The sequence below is a fragment of the Tachyglossus aculeatus genome, chromosome X4, assembly GCF_015852505.1.
Source record: "Tachyglossus aculeatus isolate mTacAcu1 chromosome X4, mTacAcu1.pri, whole genome shotgun sequence".
Classification (NCBI taxonomy): Eukaryota; Metazoa; Chordata; class Mammalia; order Monotremata; family Tachyglossidae; genus Tachyglossus; species Tachyglossus aculeatus.
The window spans coordinates 29,276,169-29,298,425 of record NC_052098.1 but is presented as its reverse complement, the minus strand read 5'-3'; the positions used below and the strand labels follow the sequence as shown (position 1 = coordinate 29,298,425).

The 22,257-nt window shown below is 41.9% G+C and overlaps 1 protein-coding gene across 1 annotated transcript in view; it reads left to right on the top strand.

Annotated features, from left to right (window-relative positions):
• Nucleotides 1-21,685, top strand: part of MUSK (muscle associated receptor tyrosine kinase) — a 101,028-nt gene extending 79,343 nt beyond the window's left edge. Inside the window, exons 11-16 of the mRNA XM_038769977.1 lie at nt 2,666-2,841; nt 4,639-4,662; nt 10,103-10,289; nt 11,252-11,443; nt 15,970-16,118; nt 21,003-21,685. Coding sequence (XP_038625905.1) covers nt 2,666-2,841; nt 4,639-4,662; nt 10,103-10,289; nt 11,252-11,443; nt 15,970-16,118; nt 21,003-21,685 — 1,411 coding nt within the window. The remainder of the gene's footprint in view (nt 1-2,665; nt 2,842-4,638; nt 4,663-10,102; nt 10,290-11,251; nt 11,444-15,969; nt 16,119-21,002) is intronic.
• Nucleotides 21,686-22,257: the final 572 nt, after the last annotated feature.

The window sequence follows — 22,257 nt, the reverse complement described above, 5'->3', positions numbered from 1 at the left end:
GACAAAATGTGTTTCATGTGATTTCAAGATGTTTTCTTCTTAGTTTCATTATTCTGAAAGAATTACTTTAGAAAATAAAAGTAAAAGAAAGTTGGAACGGATTCACAGGTTGCAGTGCAATGCTTCAAATGCTAGTTTCTGGCACCAAGAAGGAGATGGTTTTGGGGAATGGTTGACTTCTCAAATTCTACAAACTTGAAAGCTGACTAAAGACATCAATGGTGGGCCAGGCTATTGCCCTAGATGACATCCTGATACCTAGACTAGTTGGCTTTATGGCATGGACAGACCTCCACTAGATATGTTATCATTATTGTCATCATCATTATCAACATCATCATCATCAGTCCTCTTTAATCCAGTTATGTTTGGGAATCTTATTTTCAAGTGTTGGAAGGAGCTCCATTATAATTCACTGAAGGAATCTCACCAAATTAACTAAAGATTCAGGCTTTTTTCCTGCTCTAGCTCAAACATGTAATTCTAATCCAGAAGGTGTTATTAAGCCATAATGTAATGTAATTACATAGTAGATAATGTAATCTATCATCATTTCTTTAATGTCAGTATCAGTATCAGCAGAAAATATTGAACTGACTGCAGTTGGTTGAAGGATTGATTTGTATTATTATTTGTATATACTCCCTGTGTTGCTACCCTAGGTACTGACTTTAATTGTCTGTGTCTGCAGCTGACAAATTTAATGGTAAATTGAAAAATGGATGGATCCTGCCTTCTCTTAATGGCTTGAGTGATAGCACATTAACCTTCCCTGCCCACAACGAGTTTACAATCTAGAGTCCTTTACAGTCCTTTTCTTTTGCTACTCAGCATGGTGGGGTCCTAAACATGGGTTAAACTAATGCAAAAGGGATCTTTTTGCCACACGAATGTTCCTTTAATGTTGGCCATTCAGTCATTCATTCAGTCTTATTTATCAAGTGCTTACTATGTACACAGCACTGTACTAAAAGCGTGGGAGAGTACAATATAACAACAATCACACACATTCCCTGCCCACAACAAGCTTACAGTCTAGAGATAAAGCTTACAGTCTAGAGATGAGCTTACAGTCTAATAGCAGCCACTGCTTCACCTCTCATCCTATCAGCAGCCTACCTTGAATTCCAAAGACTTTGGCACCACTAACGTGTGCCAAGGGATTGACTGTGGTGTTAGTGGTTTTGGACAATGCTACTCGCAAACTCTTGTCTCTGGCAGTCATGTTCCTGTTGGGGCACTGGGTGCAACAAGCAAGTGGAAGGGGTGCAGCAGTGTTTGCAGTGCTTGTAGTGTTTGCAAGAATTTTAAGGACAAAACCCATTTCCAGCCAAAGTGACCATGCTATGCTGCCGCGCCATAGACTAGCAGGGGTTGCCAGGGTAGCCACCTTTGTGCCCACAGTGCTCTTCACTGCCCAAATTATACAGCTATTTTCCAGACTCCTGCTGAGCCAAACATCTCCTAAATCCACCCTACCTTTCCACCCAAACATGTACCCACCTGCTTCAAACTCTGATCCTTGCCCTGATTCAGCCCTGGCCTCTCTGCCTTCAGCCTCTCTCCCTCTCAGTTCACATTCCACTTTTCCGTGCTACTACTCATCTTCTTGCAGTGTCCCTTGGCACACATTTTTCCACTCCTCAAAACCCTCCAGTGGTTACACAGTTCCCAACCAGCTCTTCCCATCATGCACATAGGATTTTTTCTCCTGGTATTCTCCACATCGCACTCTTGGCCCTTCCTTTCACCTCTTCTTTCACCTTTACCGTGCTCTTGACTCTCCCACCTCTGGCCATGAACTCATGCAGTTCCCTAAGCCAAGAACTGCCTTCCCTGCAGAGCACTGATCTTTCTATCTTTAAAGCTCTTCTAAAATCTCACCTCCTTCAGGAAATCTTTCCCAATTTGCAACACTCTAGTCAAATAAGACCACCCATAGCACTTGTACATGCAAATCTAATTCTCAGTACTTGTGGTCACATTTGTATGTTTTCATTTATATACTATTTATATGATCTATCTGTACATTTAATTGTCTGGCTCTTTCATCCTGATGTGCTTGTCCTACTTCTCACTTCATACATGTTCTTCCTCTGGCTTTCACTAACTATAGATCACTTTTGCCTATCTCCCCCATTAGACTGTACAATCTTTGAAGGAAGGGAATGTTTGCCTTGTTACTGCTGTAGTGCTTAGTATGGTGTCTAGCACTCAGTAGGTGATCAATAAAGGCTGTTGATTGATTGCTTGATCGATTAATTGAGCCTGTGGAATATGACTACAAGAAATTATAATTTTGTCTACATGACACAATCCCCTTAAATGATTAGGACAATTTTAGATTAGGTGTGTTCTAGGCTGATGCAAAAAGAAAATTGATTCTTCTACACTTTGGCCTATGACTGCATATGTCAGTTGTATTTAGAAAGGAGTTTTCTGGAAAAAAGTTGAATGTGGTTTTAGCACTCAAAACCAAGAGATCTGGATACATCTGCTAGAGGTTTACTTCACTTATATTAAAATAATCTTTTAAAAAGCTTTTTTGGAACAGATAGTGCATGGTAATATTCTTTTGAATATATACAAGAAGTGTATATATGTATCTTCTAGGCCATTTTTTATTTCTCCAGTTTTTGACCATGTTCTTTGTTGACTATTTCAGAGAGCACTGCCTGGCTGTAAGGGATCAATATTGCTCCAATGATTGGCTTGCAATGGAAGTAAAGTCATACAAGGGACTCTATCAATCTGGACTACACCAGCTGATTCTACCAGAATGCAGCAAACTTCCCAGCATGCATGTGGAACCCACGGCCTGCACAAAAATACCCTATTTTGGTAATGGAGAATTCTACTCTTAAGCTGTTTGGGGGGTTACTACTCATCACACTGGGAAGAAAATTAGAAAGAAGCAAAATTGTTCATTCATTCAATCGTATTTTTTGAGTGCTTAATGTGTGCCGAACACTGTAATAAGCACTTGGGTGAGTACAGTGCAACAATAAGAAGACACATTCCCTGCCCACAATGAAATAACAGTCTAGTCTAGAGGGGGAGATAGACATTAATATAAATAAATAAATTATAGATATGTACATAAATGTTGTGGGGCTGGGGGTGGGGTGAATAAAGAGAGCAAGTCAGGGGGACGAAGAAGGTAGTGGGAAAAGAGGAAAGGAGGGCTTAGTCAGGGAAGGCTTCTTGGAAGAAATGTATCTTCAATAAGGCTTTGAAGGTGGGGAGTGTAATTGTCTGTCAGATTTGAGGAGGAAGGGTGTTCCAGGCCAATGGCAAGACATGGGAGAAGGGTAGACATAGGAAAGATATATGCTTGTCTTTTGTGGGTGGTTCAGATATTGGTCACTCAGGCACTAGGGGACAGTTTGGCTATTTGGTTGTATCCTGGGTGTCTGAGCAACCCTGTTCAGGAACACACTGCTCAACCCAAATGGGATGGAAGCTAGCTTAGGAAGCTTAAAAATTGTGTCTCACCTAAATCAGGCTTATTAGTTCACTTCTTATGTGTCATACTTATGTTGCTCATGATCTTTTCAACTGTACCCATCTTCTTCAAATGCCATCAAGTCGTTTCTGACCCAAAGCAACTCCGTGGACATAGTCTTTTCAGACCATCCTATGTTCTGTCATAAGGTCATTCTGGTATGTGTATCTATAGAATTTTCTTGGTCAATATACAAAAGTGGATTACCATTCCCTTCTTCTGCACAGTAAAAAACCTGAATCTCTGTCATTGTCTTTGATCAACGTTTTGATCACTTGATCATCCACCTTTGACTCTTTCCCTGGCTGCTGCTGCCCAGCACAGAAGAATCAACTCTGTCTGATGCTTCTGCTTAGACCTTTCCACTATGGGTAACCTTATATGGCATAGCTCTAAGCTTCATCAGCGTACACAAACTCTCCTGCCACGATAAGGCAGCAATTCATAGGAGAGAACTGTACCATGCACATAAATAAAGTCCAGTGTCACCAGCATAATTTTCAAACTTATAAAATATGGTTATAGCCTGACTTCCATCTGAGGTCACTGACTTGAATTCCCCATTGTTAGAAGTGGGAAATGAAGGAACAGAGTTTCTTAGAATATTGGAAGGATTAATTATTTCATCCTGAAACCCATTAGGGGAATACATACTATAATTGTTTCTGGGGACCATGATTTACTTGAGGCAAGATCTCATGGGAACAGATTCATGGAAATTTATTTGGTGGGTATTCAAAGAAGGAGCTGGAAAATGAACTCTCAGCTGCCAAGGAGGCGAAAGGGATCTGTTTCTCCTTTTTAGCCTTTAAAACTCTATTTGAGGGAGATTTTTCAAATCTTCTTTAAATGCACATATGTTTTGAAAGTGGTGATCTCAAAAAACAAAATGCAATTGCTGCCTAGTACAGTAATGAAAACTGTAAATGACAGTGCTGTTTGCTATCCTGATTGCTGGTATGATTTCAAGGAGACCAATCTTTTAGGTCTGAGTGAGGAAGAGTAATTTTCCACTACACATCTGACAGGCTACGTTTGAAATCATAGAGTGTATTCATATTGCATAACAACCTCCCACAAAATCATTGAAATATTTCCTGCTCATTCTTGATTTTTTTTCTTTTCCTTCCCAGAGTATAGAAAGGAAAACATAACAAGTAAGTACCTCTCTTAATGCTCTTGAAGCTTTAGGCTTATTTAATTGGATTCACATTCATATATGAATGTATTTCTTCACTTCAGTCAAAAAAGAAGTTGCAGCCATGAAGGTCTTTCTCAGTTTACATGAAGGATACCCTATTGTGAAGCAGCATGGGTTAGTGGAAAGAGCACAGGCCTGGGAGTCAGAGGACCTGCATTCTAATCCCAGCTCTGCCACTCTTCTGCTGAGTGACCTTGGGCAAGTCACTTAACTTCTCTGTGCCTCTGTTTCCTCTAGACTGTAAGCTCATTGTGGGCAGGGAATGTGTCTACAGCACTTAGTACAGTGACTGGCTCAAAGTAAGTGCTTAACAAATGCTGTTATTATTATTAAAGTGCTCTGTACACAGTAAGAGCTCAATAAATATTATTGATTGATTGATTGATTTCCTCATCTGTAAAATGAGGGTTAAATCCTACTCCCTCCTACCTTGACTGTGAGCCCCATGGGGGATAGGAACTGTGTGCAACCTGATAACCTTGTATCTCTCCCAGCACTTAGAGCAGTGTTTGGCATATAGTAAATGCTTAACAAATATCATAATCTTCTAGACTGTGAGCCCACTGTTGGGTAGGGACTGTCTCTATGTGTTGCCAACTTGTACTTCCCAAGTGCTTAGTACAGTGCTCTGCATACAGTAAGCACTCAATAAATATGATTGATTGATAATAATAGCTACCGAGTGAGCTCATTTTGAATGGACTGAGTTACTTGTTGCTTAATTTAGGCTACAAATGTTGAATGCTTTGTTCCTAGATGCTGTGGGGCTTAAATGAGAAGCAAATGGGTCACCTTAGCAAATAATTTCAAACTTTGCTTTCTGATTCCATTCTGCTTCGTTCTGTATCCAATAAAATACTCCTCTCTCAATAAGGCTATTATGCCACCACAGACTATAATCACTAATATTTCCTTCTCAAGTATATTGAACTATTTTGTCTCTTAGATGTCTATGGTATGGGACACACTTCCCTTCTCTAAAAATAATTCTGTCCCCTTGAATTATTTTCAGATAGAAAAATACTATCACAAATCATATGATAGAAAAGTGATAGACATGATAGTGATACTGAAATGATAGAGAAACAGTATGGCCTAGTGAAAAGAGCATGGAGCTCTAAGAGTCAGAGGACTTAGATTCTCATCCTGGCTCTGCCGCTTGTGTGATCTTGGGCATGTCATTTCAGTTCTCTGTGCCTTGTTTTCCTCAACTGCAAGATGAGGTTTCAATATCTCTTCTCCCTCCTACTTAAGACTGTGAGCCCCATGTGGGACAGGGATTGTATCCAGACTAAGTTGTAACTACCCCAGCACTTAGTACAGTGCTTGGCACACAGTAAGTGCTTACCAAATACCATAATTATTAATTCTTGTGAATTGAGTTCATGACTCATCAATTGTAGGCTTCCCTCATCCATTGGTTGGCATACCTAGCCAACCAATGGACAAATATCATAGATCATGGACCTGAGTAGGGCTGAGAGATTCATGCCAAGAGGACTAAAAAAGGTGCCTTATAAAGATTAACAGTAAATATCTTAGCCATTGATTCTTGAAAGGTATTCCAGGATAATGACTGAAAGCTGGATGACCTAGAGATAGAGTTGAGGCAGAAGAATCTTAAACCTAACAGGATGAAGGAATGATTTTATATATAGAAATGTTCTTTGAACTTCATCACCTTATCTGGTGTATGGGAAGAGTCCCATAGCCTAAATAATAACTCAGAATGCCATGACTTTCATACCATGACCCCTTAGAACCATATATAGTAATCCTCATTGTGCCTGGTATGGTGCCATGCACTCAGTAAGTGCTTAATCTGATTTCTACTGGTATATTTTAAAGACCCTAAATTAAAAAGTTAATGATGGGAGAGAACACTACTGGCTACTGTTGTGGAACTATAAATTACTACCAGAAAGGGGTAAGGATGTTTTTGGAAGATCTCTCCCAAAAAAAAAGTTGTTAAAAGGAAGAATGAAGAGGATTTGGTTCTCAGCTGTGGTGTGTTACACTCACCCCCAATAGATGACTTACCAAAAGTGTAACTTGATAATACTTTCAACTGTGAAAGGGTAGCTACTCAAATCCCAGATAAGTTTAGGTGTGGTCTAAAAGCTTATACAATGACTACTCTATTGCTTTATTTTTATGCCTGAGTTGCTGCGCTTTGCAGATTAGAGGATTAGTGTTGAGCCCTATTATATTTTATATCATTGTTATTTACATGATTGATACAGACTATAAATCGCAGCATTTAAAGTATGAAAAAGAACACTGGACAGGGAGCAGGAATCTAACACTTGGTGATAATCAAGGAAAAGTGCAAAACAGTAAGGACAGTGTAATTGTACTGGAAATAATTAATTGAGTGTGCAGTTCCTGCCTGGCACTGACTGGTATGCTAAGTGATGCCAAAAAGGATGGATCTTTGAGGGTTATAAAGGCAGAGGTAAGAAAGCTCTCCTCACCCATTTTAGTGTACTTACTTCTTCCCACTAGATTGTGAGCTCCTTGTGGGTGGGAATCATGTTTGCAACTCTATCATATTGTTCTGTCTTAATACAGTGCTGTCTGTGCCCCACAGTAAGCATTCAATATGTGTCACTGATTGATGGACTGATTGATTCTTCCTTTCTATCAGCAATTCACTCTAGGTTGACTCCTTTAGTTTTTCATTCCAATCTACATCTTATTTGGGCAAGAAAACAGACAGGTTAATAATAATAATAGTAATAATAATAATAATGGTATTTGTTAAGTGCTTGCTATGTGCCAAGCACTATTCTAAGTGCTGGGGTAGATACAAGGTTATCAGGTTGTCCCACTTGGGGATCACAGTCTTAGTCCCCATTTTACAGATGAGGTAACTGAGGCACAGAGAAGTTAAATGACTTGCCCAAAGTCACACAGCTGACAAGTGGCAGAGCTGGCATTCGAACCCACAACCTCTGACTCCCGTGCTCTTCCCACTAAGCCACGCTGCAGGGTTAGCCCTGTCCCTTGCTAAACAACTCTGAATTATCATACTTGGCTCCGCTTCATGTCTGTTGTGTGACCTTGGGCAAGTCACCTAACTTCTCTATGCCTCAGTTACCTCATTTGTAAAATTGGGATTAAGACTGTATGCCCTATGTGGGACAGAGTCTTGTGTCCCCCCTGATTAGCTTGTATCTACCCCAGCACTTTGAACAGTGCTTGAAGCATAGTAAGTGCTTAAGAAATACTATTATTATCATCATTATTATTATTAACATTGCTCAGCTGTGGCTTAATATCTGCTGAACTTGAGGTCTCAAAGATGTTCTCCCTACCTGGCCAGCTCCCAACGTGTGCCACTGGGCTCAGGGGGTCCATCATGGTTGGCTCAATTCAAATCACCACCACTCTAGCAAAAAACAACTCAAGCACACTTCCCTGCTGGCCGTGCTACTCTGAAGTGACAAGGGGCCAGAAAAGGTGCCCTTCTGCATAAAAATGGGTGCAGTGTAAAAATGTACCAAGAGATTCTCTCTCAACAACACTTACACCTGTGGATATGAGTTCCCTGTCAACATCATCATCAATCAATCCATCATTCAATCAGCGGTGTTCATTGAGTGGTGTGTGCAGAATACCATGTTAAGCACCTGGGAGAGTACGATAGAGCACTTTTGACTGGATCCCTGTCCTTAAGGATCTTACAGTCTAGCAGGGGAGACAGACATTAAAATGAATTATAGGTAGAGGAAATACTGTGGGTGTGGGGGATGGGGAAAGTACTATGTGCTCAGTGCATATAGACTCAAGGGATGTAGTAGGGATGGAAAATCTTCGAATCTAAAGCTAACATTATTTTTCCCACCTCTGGTGGATTAGTTGAAACCATATTAGAAAGATGCTATGTTTATCAACTTTGCGTCAAAGTTGACAAAGTATGACTAAAGTAGACTTCATTTTTCTCTGATGTTTGTGTTTTTGGCAAGAGAACTTAGCTTGGACTGTTAGCCTGAATCACTGTAACAAATGAAGTTTTATGTTCTTTCTGCCAAGTAACTAGTACTTCTACTCTCATGTGAGCTTGTCTTTTTTTAAAAAATGAAGAACAGGAATACAACTGATTCAATGTATGTGTTCAGTCAGGCCCTGATCAAGCTCAACTATGGGAAAATTATGGCCATCTGGGCTATAATAATCATAATAATAATAATAGCATTTATTAAGCGCTTACTATGTGCAAAGCACTGTTCTAAGTACTGGGGAGGTTACAAGGTGATCAGGTTGTCCCATGGGGGGCTCACAGTCTTCATCCCCATTTTCCAGATGAGGGAACTGAGGCCCAGAGAAGTGAAGTGATTTGCCCAAAGTCACCCAGCTGACAAGTGGCAGAGCCGGGATTTGAACCCATGACCTCTGACTCCAAAGCCCGGGCTCTTTTCACTGAGCCACGGAACCCCGGCAGCTCAACCCAAAAACTTGTTCCCCAAACAGTGGGTTTATTAAATTTTTCAAACCAAACCCAAATGTAGGTTGATTTGCATAAGTTAGACATTTTTTCTTATGCTTATCATTCCCTTAAACTGCATTTGTTCTTACTTGGGATCAAAGGTTAGCCCCTGAAATGCTGCCAGAATGCTTTTACTCTTTTGGTGTTGTCTGACCCAACCCGGAGTAGGATTTGCTCTGAACAATGAGGAACCTTAGGAAAAAATGATCTCTAATCACCAGAGTAAATAAAGAGAATGAGCTCAACATTGTTTACTTGTCTTGGTTTCTGCCTTTCATTAAGTTAATCCCCTCTTACTCCTACCCTATTTTGGTACCAGCCAGGAAAGTGGAATATTATTCAAAGGTAAAGAAGGAAGTCTGGGAGGCAGCTACCTTAAAGAGGCAAACCCCAGAATGTTGGTGGAAACTCTAGAATGATTGACTGTGACTTTGACTTCTGGCACATAAAACCAGGCTCACCCTGAGCTGGATTCCAGGAATTACTCACTGGAATTATATAACTGAAGGGCAGGATTAAGGAAGTGCTGAAACTAGAATATGCCAAATCATATAACTAGATGGATGATAAAGGCCTAAATATAGTCACCCTTCAGCTTTGGAGTCTAATATTCTAATTCTGTTTACCAATTTTCAAAACTGTTGCATCCATTCAAATCCAGCCTTCATCTCCTTTTGTTTTTCTGGGCATTGCTCATACACTGTGGGATTTCACATAGCTGCCTTATCATTTGGATACAGGAGCAAGCAAGTAGAGCCAGGAAAAGTCTGAGCTTCCATGATAACAAACACTTACCCTTGAGCATCGTATTGAAAATGTGTCTCATTGTTCACATATATTCCAATGCAAAATGACCTTAAGGTTCTCCAATGAATAAAAGGCATTATTATTTTTTTTCTCACTGCAGCACCTTCACCAGTAACAGCAAAGTCAAGTGTAGAGATTCCAAATCTCCCATCCTCTTCCTCTTCTTTTTCACCCACGTATTCCATGACTGTAATCATTTCCATCATGTCCAGCTTTGCCATGATTGGGTTGTTCACCATCACTACCCTTGTATGCTGCAGAAGGCGAAAGCAATGGAAAAACAAGAGGTGAGTAAAGTCAAACCTAGACGAGAAAACCATGCCATCTCAATGACACCTGAAAATGTGTGCAATTCAGCAAGTGGGTGGCCTATGTTCAATCATTCAGTCTTGCAAATAGTTTCAAAAATCATTAGTACTGTCCACATTCCATTTGGAAAACAAAATCTTCATTAGCCCCATCAAACATTTATCAATGCCAACCTTCCCCTTCCAACCATTCACACTCCCTTCTACTCTTCCATATATCATTAACTGAGAATACAAGCTTCTGCCTGTAGAAAAGACAGTGCCTCTTCACATCATTGAAAAATCTCTTTTGTGAAAAAACCGAAATATAGACAGAAGACCCAAAGTTGATGCCTGCTTTCTGATTTCCTTTGGTCCCCAGATGAGTAAGTCTTAGTGTGGCTTTATGTAATCTTAAAGTTGGGGAAACTCACATTCTACTTTTACTCTTATATCTTTGTCCATATGATCCTCAGCATCTTTGTACTTTCCATATTAGCAGAGCCAAAGAGATTTTTGGATATATGTATATATTTAAGTACAACTTGGCTTCATTGATGAACTCTAGACTGTAAGGTCGTGGGCAGGGAACTCTCATATTGTACTCTCTCAAGCACTTAGTACAGTGCTCTGCACATAGTAAACACTCAATAAATATGATTTATTGATTGTTATCTGATTCAGTTGTTCCTAAAAAGGCTGTGGTGTCGTTATTGCCTAGTTGACTGTGTAGGTAGATCCAAATGCTTTGAGTAACTGTGTAACTCTTTACGTCACATAGGCAGTGGAGAATAATCTCAATTGCTCATGATGCTGACTTGCAGATATCTCTTGTTATTCCAGTCTTTTGGGAGGATCTATTGCTGCATTGAGTTGGTTTACAAGCAGAGACCTGCTATCTGCTTTTCCAGTGCACCGGGCTTTCTGACCTACCGCTGTTTTCCATTGAATCTACTTTACAGGGAATCAGCAACCCCCACCCTAACCACCCTTCCTTCAGAACTACTGCTGGACAGGCTTCATCCCAACCCTATGTACCAGCGAATGCCACTGCTGCTGAACCCTAAACTACTCAGCTTGGAGTACCCAAGAAACAATATTGAATATGTGAGAGACATCGGAGAAGGAGCCTTTGGAAGGGTCTTTCAAGCCAGGTAAAGTTGCTATTAGAAAGCATCCCTATTGATCCAAATTATATACACATCTGACCCAAGAGCCTTTCCATCTGGATTGCTTCGTCAATATATAGAGTCCATTAAATTGATCTGGTCAAAACAAAGCCTTTATTGATTCAATCGTATTTATAGAGCACTTACTGTGTGCAGAGCACTGTACTAAGCACTTAATGACAAGTTAACCTTCATTAACTCCACCAGCATAAGAATATTATCTTCCAGATTTTTAGTCTTGTGTTAAAAATGGTACAATTTGCTGCCTAGAATCATGTATCTTCCTAGATAGCTGCAAACTGAGTGTTTGATGATTTCAGCACTTAGTACAGTCTCTGGCACATAGTAAGTGCTTAACAAATACCATAATTATTTATTTATTCTAGTATCTCCCAAGGACTCAATGACTAGAGTAGCCCTTTCCCCTTCTTTTCTCCACAGCATAGCTACTATTTTCCAGGGGCTTCTGTCCCCTATGTGTAACACCCACCCATTCTGTAAAGGCCCTTCAACCAATTGTTGACTTAAATATTTCTTAGAAACTCAGTTTCTTTACCCATTCTAGTTTGGCTTTCCAATCTTCCTTTGTATGTGTCTTGTTCGGTTTAACTACTCCCATCCAATCTTTTCCATAAAGGCAGAAGAGAAGCAAAGGTCCTGGCCTTTTCACAACCATCTGTTAACAGCTTTTCCATTCTTCATTCTCCTGTTTAACCTAATATAACAATAATAATCATCAGAAGAATAAGACTTTCATTGGGTGAGCGCTTAATGATCAAGACATAGTTTTTTATGGCATTTATTAAGCACTTACTATGTGCAAAGCACTGTTCTAAGCACTGGGGAGGTTACAAGGTGATCAGGTTGTCCCACGGAGGACTCACATATTAATCCCCATTTTACAGATGAGGTAACTGAGGCCCAGAGAAGTTGAGTGATTTGCCCAAAGTCACACAGCTGACAATTGGCAGAGCTGGGATATGAACCCATGACCTCTGACTCCAAAGCCCGTGCTCTTTCCATTGAGCCATGCTGCTTCTCTAAGCATCTAAGTTACAGATATCCTTATGTTAGGGCATTTCATAAGTCCCTCAAATTTTGCAAACCAGGTGAGAAACTGAGATGTCTTCTAGTTAAATTCAGTCTCAAACTGAATTTTCATCTGACAAAAGTACGCATACTTTCTGTCACAGTTTAGGATAAGATGAAAGGGCAGGGAAGTTTTGAATAATAATGATGGCTCTCTTCATTAATAACTTACTATGGTACAAGTATTATACTAAACACCAAGGTGCTAACGAGACAATCATCAGACACAATCCCTGTTCTACCTAGGGCTCACAATCTAAGAGGAAGGGAGAAAAGCATTTTATCCCCATTTTATCGATGAGGAAACTAAAGTACAGAATGATTAAATGACTTGACCAAGGTCACACAGCAGGCCAGTGGTGTAGTCAGGACTAGAACCTGTTTCTCCTGATTCCCAGTCCTGTGCTCGTTTAGTCACTAGAGCCACCCTGCCTCCTTTTGATGTGGGATTGTGTCGTGGTGCATCCATGACTGCCATATTGGCAGCAGTTGCCCAGGTGTTCTTTTGGTTTTGGATCACTTCCCAAAATACTCAATTACTCCAGGGAGCCTTGTCTACTTTGTTTGGGCCAAAAAGCTCCTGACTTGTCCCTCTGACTTCTGAAAGGCTTCCTTCCATTTTTATGGAAAATCAATAGTATGACCTGAAATGCAAATTTAACTAATTACCTTGACATTTGTTTCAAAAATAGAAAAAGTGGCAGGACTCATGGGTTCCTTTAAAACAGATATACCCAACTCAAGACCTTTCTCATCCATAGTTCCTAAGAATCCTTGATCAATTATTTTTATTTTTGGGGAATTTAAGTGCTTACTATGTACCAGGCACTCTACTAAGCACTGAGGTAGATACAAGCTAATCAGGTTGGACAAAGTCCATGTCCCACGTGAGTCTTACAGTCTTAATCCCCATTTTACATACAAGGTAACTGAGGCCCAGAGAAGTTACATGATTTACCTAATGTCACACAGCAGACAAGTGGAGGAGCCAGAATTAGAACCCAGATCCCCTGACTCCCAGCCCCATGCTCTTTTCACTAGGCAATGCTGCTTCCCTTAAGTATGATGCTGATGCCAGTGAGCTTTTGTACAGTGGAGAGTGTGCAAGGGCCAGTTCTGGTAAACTCGAATCAGGAATTTTTTCCCCAGTAACCTCGGTGTGTAAACATAAATCACAAGACTGGAAGGAACTGAGACATCATCCAGTTAAAAAGTGCATCCAGATCTGCATGAGGTAAAGCTAACAGCAGGTTGCAAAATGGACATGGAATAAGCCCCATGTCTTAACTTCTAACAGTGCCAAACTGATTAGTCAGCTAACAACAGAGGTTGTTAGTGTTCTACCACAGAGCTAACACAGAGGTTGCTGCAATTCGTGCCATGCTGGGCTGAAGCATTCCAGTACTGACCTGTTTTTAGAATTAACACTGAAAATTCTGGTACTGAAGCCAGTTCCCCACCCACCCACCCCACAACCATAAGTTGCTCAGAAGATGGAGTTATTCAGGAAAGTATTTGCAAGTTGCCTTCACTTTGGTGTTCCATTGTGAAATCCAGCTTTTGTCTGAATAGAAACAGTTTTCCCCACTTTGTACTCACTTTTCCTCTATGGGTGCAGAGATCAGAGTTTGGTTGACATTTATAGAAAAATCAACTCTATGGGGTGATCTAGAGCAGGGGTGGAAATCATTTGGACCAGAGCCCTAAGAGGTTTCCCACAGACCCATGGGGCAGATCCAAGCAGACAGAGCTAGGTTCCTACTGGCTCAGCAAAACCCCAAGAATGGCAGAGGTGCTGTTCAGGGCATGTAGGGAGGGGGAAGAACAGCAGAGGGGAGAGGGGGCAGTGGCCTACTGTAAAGAGCATGGGCATAGGAGTCATAATGACCTGGGTTCTAATCCCAGCTATGCTGCTGTCTGTTGTGTAACCTTGGGCAAGTCACTTCACTTTTCTGTGCCTCAGTTGCCTCATCTGTAAAATGGGAATTAAGACTCTAAGCCCCATGTGGGACAGGGACTGTGTCCAACCTGATAAGCTTGCATAATAATAATAATAATAATGATGATTGGGGCATTTGTTAAGCTTTTATCTATCCCAGCGCTTACTTAGTACAGTGCCAGGCACATAGTAGGTGCTTAACAAATACCATTAAAAAATTCCTAACTGCATTCATGTTGGTTGGAAGGAATTGGCTTTACTTCCCTTGTTTAAGGCTCTCTACCTGCCCCACTGGCAAAATGATTGCCCACCCCTACCCTAGACCCATACTTCAGCTATGACAGCACCGTGGATTGAATAAGAACCCTAGGAACCCTCTCTTGCTTTCCGTTGGCAATGTAGAGCCCACATTGGCATTGGTAGCAGCTGCAATTGTACTGGAATGGCTGAGCTTGCCAGGCTTCACTGAGCTGTCTGGCTCCACTTCAAGACCACCCTCACTGCTCTTTTCCCTAACAGAACGTGCCCACGTAAACACCTGCTACTTCCTTTGCCCCCCACTAGCCCCAACAGCCTGGTTAATAGCTTGGGGTCCTCTAAGTAAAGTTCTGTCTTACTGGCTGGAATCCACTAGGTTGAACTTCTTTTTTCATTCTATTACGAAGACCAGGAACCATCCCAGTGCGATTTTAAAAACTAAAATATAAACTAGAATGAACCAAGTACCATAGGTGACCTCTCCACAAGAGCTGAGATTTTCCAGTCTGAGATGAAAAGACCCATAAAGTGTTGACTTCTTTCATTCATTCATTCAATCATATTTATTGAGCACTTACTATGTGCAGAACACTGTACTAAGTGCTTGGGAAGTACAAGTTGGCAACATATAGAGACGGTCCCTACCCAACAGTGGGCTCACAGTCTAGAAGGGACTTTTTCTGGCCTATTAACTCTCAAAGCCCTCCCAGACCTGATTCCCATCCTGAAATCCCTGCCCCTCTTTTGTTCCCAACTGAAAATGAAAAATTATCACCAGTGTCAAGTATTAAAATAGTGCTTGACACATAGTAAGCACTTGACAATTATTATTATTATTATTATTATTATTATTATTATTACTGAAAAACTTCCAGATTAGCAAACCTATGGAGCGAAAGTCTCTAGCTCCAAAGCAGGTACTCCTTAGGAATGTTTGAATCTCTTCTCACACTTTTCTGGCTATTGTGTTAGCCTGCTTCCAGGAGTCACCACCTTTTCAGTCTGCTCCCCAGGTGACCATATTTCCAATGCTGAAGATGCATTCTCCCCACCAACCCAGGAAGCTCAAAGCTGACATTAGAAAAAACCATAGCAAGACTTCAAGGCTGACAAAGTCATAGTTTAAAGGTCCTTTGGAAGATAAGGGGCCATCTTGATTGAGTTCATGAGTGAGAATATAACACTCCAAATCTTATCTCTCAGTGTGTGTATTTTTGGCTCCCAGGGCTCCTGGTTTGCTTTCTTATGAACCTTTCACTATGGTGGCAGTCAAGATGCTCAAAGAAGAAGCCTCAGCAGACATGCAAGCTGATTTTCAGAGAGAGGCAGCCCTCATGGCAGAATTTGATGACCCCAACATTGTCAAACTCCTAGGTAAGAAATGACAAGTGAGGAATAAACTGGGTGACAGGAATAGCTCATCTCATGAAGCTGGAAAGGGATCCTACAACTGCGCCGGCTCATCTGGAGGACCTGCAATTGGCAGAGGAACAGAATTCTCACTTTTTCCCCCACTCTAAAGGAAAGGAGGGAAGCTCAGACACAGAGAGGAGAATTGACATGCCCATGCCATGGCAAAGCAGTGCCAGGTTTAGCACTCAATTCACTAGGCCACACACAAAACACATTTGTAGGCAGTCTGGCTCTGAAAGCATCCATCTGCCGGATCAGCTGGAGACTTGACTTGAAGACGCCAAAGAAAAGGCTGTGGGTAGAGGTCACAAGAAGGTAGGGTATGGAAGGAAGGTTCAGACTCAGGTGTAACAGAAAATGGGAGCATACGGGTTTGAGAGCAGTGGTAAGAGATTTGGATTTGAACCGGGGGCAAGAGAAAGCTTCGAGTGGAGTATGAGAATATAAGTGCTTAGTAAAGTGCCCTGCACGTAATAAGTGCTAAATAAATATCATTGATTGATTGATTGAGAACTGATAGATCTTCTTTTGGCAAGACTAGAGTTTCAGAATCTTTTGAGACTTTCAGTGAAAAAGATCCTTGAGAGAAGGTATTTATTCTACTGTACTCTCCCAAGCACTTAGTATAGTGCTGTACACAGTGAGCCCTCAATAAATGTTATTCATTCATTCATTCATTCATTGATAGCATGGGAGTCATTTGCATCTAACTCACCTTAAGGGCCTAGAACTGAATCATTCCCAGGTGTAAGCACCTTGAAGCAAGGGATGTATCTTGTGCTCTGTCACACTCTCCTAAGCAGTTAGTACAGTGTTTGTATTCAGTAGACACTCAAATTCCATTATCACCACTGCCATATTCAAGCTCTAAAGGAAGTCTTTCCAAAAGTGGAATGACAGCTTGGAAAGAGCCAAAAGAACCTGAAATCTCAAGCACTGGAACAAAAATATGGTTAAACATTCCATCAATGTAGTTAAACACTCAATGTATTGAGTGCTGTGCTAAGCTCTTGGGGGAGTACAATAAAATATAATAGACATGATAATAATAATAATTATGATGGCATTTGTTAAGCACTTACTATGTGCAAAGAACTGTTCTAAGCACTGGGGAGGATACAAGGTGATAAGGTTGTCCCACATGGGGCTCACAGTCTTAATCCCCATTTTACAGATGAGGTAACTGAGCCCCAGAGAAGTTAAGTGACTTGCCCAAAGTCGCACAGCTGACAGTTGGTGGAGCCAGGATTTGAACCCATGACCTCTGACTCCCAGGCTCGGGCTCTTTCCATTGAGCCACGCTGACGCTCCTGCCCACATGGAGCTTACAATCTACAGGTGCAGGCAGATACTCAAATAAGTAACAGATAGGGGAAAATGTCAGAATATAAGGATATGGACGTAAGTGCTGTGGGGCTGGGGGTGTTGAACATCAAAGTGTCTAGGGGTTCAGACCCAAGTGCATTGGTAGCACAGAAGGAAGGGGAATAGGGTGCAGGAAAAGAGAAAATAGTCAGGGAAGGCTTCTTGGAGGAGATTTGATTTTAGTAGGGCTTAGGTTAATACTTTAGCACCTAGGTAAATGAAAAGATTCTAATGAAGGAAAATGAATTAGCTTGCTCTTATAAGGCTGAGGGAAGGGAGACATTGGTAACCGAACCCAAGGTGACTTGGAAACCTGTAACCAAAAGATAATATTTGCCAGTGCTCAGATTGTGCTGGGAAAGCAACCGGGATGCTGAGGACTGCTACCTTTCCCTATGTCCTGATGCCAGATTAAAGCTCTTGAGTGGTTTGGGAGAGTAGGATGTGAGTGTGGGCAGGCCATGTTCCCTCAGACAGTATTCCCTCAGAAGTTTCAGGGCCCTGCTCAGAGTTCCAGGTCTTCAGGCCGAAAGAAATAATTCTGCTGCATGTGTTGGGACTGAGACTCTGCAAGGTCTGGCACAAATTAAGCCCTAGCTTTTGTTTGCCCGACTGCCCAACCACATGTTGCAAAGTTGAGAAAGTGCTAGTCCTCAGTACTCTTAACACATGTTGGATTTCCCAATATCCCAGATGACTGGGAATGATGAATCAGTGCCATTAAAACCCAAACTGATGAGTGGTTTGGGGTTCTGGGATGCCAGCTTGCAGTATATGATTAATAATAATGGTACCTGTTAATGGCCATGTGCAAGCACTCTATTAAGTGCTGGGGTAGATACAATATGAGCAGAGCAAACCCAGTTCCTGTCCCACACAGGCTCACACTTTAGAGTGAGAACTGGTATTTAACCCCATTTAACAGATGAGGAAACTGAGGCACAGAGAACTTAAGTGGGGATTAAACCAGGTAAGTGACAGGGCCAGGATTTGAACCCAGGTAGTCTCACTCCCAGGCCCAGGCTCATTCCACTAGCCTGTGCTGTTGCTTTTCTCCTGTGCCACTAAAACACTCCTCTTTCTTTGTTCTGGTTTCTTTTTTGTCCATCATACAACTCAGACTTATATTGCTGTGCTTTCTTCATTGGCCTGTATGTAATTTGTCTACTCTTCATATTCCATCATAGTCCATGACTCTTCACGTGTACTTTCTGTTCTTATTACACTTAGAGGCAGTTCTAAAATGTGGGAGTGCATTCTTACAAATACCCACATTAAGGGAAGCTCACACTACAGCATTCACTGGTCCCATGTCGAATTCATGCCCACATGCCTTTGTGCACTAGCCATTTCTTGTGACAATTCAGTGTGCTGTGTTCAAACAGGTTTGTGTTGTCAGATTATCATTCTCAAATTCCCTAACAGTTTTCTAGCCAAAACACCATGTGAAAACATGTACTCTGGCCGAACTGAGTATTTTTCTCTGAACTTCTTAGAAAGTGATGGCTTTTAAGAGGAAGTGGATTAAGGAAGGGATAATTTTCTGAGCACACACAATGCTTGCTCTGAAAGGGAAGAGCTTGGGTTGGTTCCTCTAACCAACAGAGATTATCAGGCACTTGATAAAGGATTTGAATAAATAGTAGAGATTACATTATGGAAAGATGCAGTTTCTCCATCTGCAAAATGAAAATAGTAAATATAAATGGACTTAATGAGGGTTGTCAAAACAAAGCCTAGAGCACTTTATACTCTTTAGGGCAGGCACATCAAACTTCTTCAATCAATCAATCAATCAATCAAAACAATTGTATTTATTGGGCACCCACTGTGTGCAGAGCACTGTACTAAATGCTTGGGAGAGTATAACATAACAGAGTTGGTAGACATAATAATAATGGCATTTATTAAGCACTTACTATGTGCAAAGCACTGTTCTAAGCACTAGGGAGGTTACAAGGTGATCAGGTTGTCCCACGTGGTGCTCACAGTCTTCATCCTCATTTTACAGATGAGGTAACTGAGGCACAGAGAAGTTAACTGACTTGCTCAAAATCACACAGCTGACAATTGGTGAAGCTGGGATTTGAACCCATGACCTCTGACTCTAAAGCCCGTACTCTTTCCACTGAGCCACACTGCTTCTCTGCTGTGCCCTGCTCACAAGGAGCTCCTGTGGACTGATGTCAGGTGTGTTTATACACTGGTTCCTGAGTTGCACTTTTTAAAATCTGCAAACTACCAATACATTATTCATAAATGAAGTAGAAACCTAATTTATAGAACATAAGTAAATAAATTGACGGCAAGAACCATATGGAAGATACAGAAATGGAATGTCCATGGTGCCAAGTATGGTGGCCCAAGATCACTGGGGTGGAAAAGACAGGGAAGGATGGCATAACAGAGAGAGAGAGAGAGAGAGACAGAGACAGAGACAGAGAGAGAAATAGAGACAGAAAGCCACTTACACACATAACAACCACTTTCAAAATAATAGGCATGCAAACATGATTATACACACTCTCAAATATTATCATGCACGAGTACACACACATGCACCAAACATATATATATATATATACACCCACCCCAAAACTCTTTCACTCAGACACACACACGCACACACACACACACGCACACACACACTCAGAGGATGATCTTCTCTTCAGATGGCCAACGGGACAGAAGGACAGCCACCCCTTCCTTGACTTTGCTGGCAGCTCACCTTCTTGCTCTGGAAAAAAGCACCTACACCTCCTGCAGCCTTTGGATGGAGAGGAAAGGGCAGATTTTAGCAATGTTGTGAAGGTAGAACTGGCAGGATTTAGTGTTGAATATGCGGGTCGAATGTGAGAGGTGAGTCAAGGAAGATGCCAAGGTGACAGGCTTTTGAGACAGGGAGGTTGGCAGTGTTGGGAAAATCATGGTAAGGAGAAGGTTTGAGTGGGAAGATGAGGAGTGCAGCTTTGGATAAGTTAAACTTGAGGTGTCAGCAGGACATCCAAGTAGAGATGTCCTGAAGTCAGGAGGAAATGTGAGACTGCCGAGAAGGAGAGAAGTCAAGATTGGAGGGGTAGATTTGGGAAACCCCCATGTAGAGAGGCTATTTTAAGGTGTGGGAGTGGATGAATTATCCAAGGATTCTGTTAGTGAATTTGGAGACAAGGACTAGTGGCATGGGCCTTTGGCGATGTCACTTTTATCTGCTTGGGGTGAGCCCTACTAACATGAGCTTGGCACCAAACGTTAGGTTTGCTCAGTACAGATTTGGATGAAAAACAGAAATTTTTCCTCCTGTAAAATCTTTTAAAAAGATGAACGTGTCCCTTGGTGACTTAGCTAGAGACTCAAATGGACATGGCCCCTTGAGCCAAGTCTCCAGACTCCGACCCCTGGTGGTGCTTTCTCTGGGGCTTCACCACCTCTCATGTGGAATGGAAAACACAACTTAATAGGGGTGAATTATTCTGGTTTCAGGAGTCTGTGCCGTGGGGAAGCCGATGTGCCTGCTGTTTGAATACATGGCCTATGGGGATCTAAACGAGTTTCTCCGCAATATGTCTCCTCGCACTGTGTGCAGCCTTAGCCACAGTAACCTGGCCCCGAGGATGAGAATCTCCAGCCCAGGCCCACCTCCCCTCTGCTGTGCTGAGCAGCTCTGCATTGCCAGGCAGGTTGCAGCTGGCATGGCTTACCTCTCAGAGCGCAAGTTTGTGCACCGCGACTTGGCCACCAGGAACTGTCTGGTCGGGGAGAACATGGTGGTGAAAATTGCTGACTTTGGCCTCTCCAGGAACATCTATTCGGCAGACTACTACAAAGCCAATGAGAATGATGCCATCCCCATTCGCTGGATGCCCCCAGAGTCTATTTTCTACAACCGCTATACAACCGAGTCTGACATCTGGGCCTATGGTGTGGTCCTTTGGGAGATTTTTTCCTATGGCCTTCAGCCCTACTATGGGATGGCTCATGAGGAAGTCATCTACTATGTGAGAGATGGCAATATTCTATCCTGCCCAGAGAACTGCCCTCTGGAGCTGTACAATCTGATGCGCCTCTGTTGGAGCAAGCTACCTGCCGACCGCCCCAGCTTCACCAGCATCCATCGCATCCTGGCGCGCATGTGTGAGCGGGCGGAGGCAGCGATGCATGCCTGAGGCCGGCCGGCGTCCACTGGGACGCTGCCTCTTCTTCCTCGTCTCAGACCCAGGTTTGGGATTTGGTCAGTGGGACCTCAAAGGTGAAAGCTCATCAAGAGCCAGATGGCTGAGGTAACCACGGACATAAACAACACGCTCCTTTTGGGCTCAGAGCGAAAACCGACAGGCAGATGGATGTCTTGCAAGTGGTGGCCTGGATGTAGAGGGCAATTATATATGCCTAATGACAGGAGCCACAGATCTAGCACTCTGGGGAAATGTTCAGATTTTGCATTTTCTGGAAAGAATTTTCTCTGCTCAACTACTGAACTAGCTGGCAACATGAAGTGATTTCTTTCAGTTGAGCATTTCAGGATAGAACATGGTGGAAAGTTTCAAAGAAATAACAATGACAGATCATCAAGGTTAAATACTTTCTGCTGTTTGATTCCCCTTTCAAGTTTTTCTTCTCCCTTTTTTATTTTTTTTCTGCCAGGTTGAGTTACAATGTGTTTTTTCTTGGTCTCTCTGAACATTATTTTTTAAAAAAGGTCCCATGGGCAAATTTTAAATTTCCAATTTTTCAAATC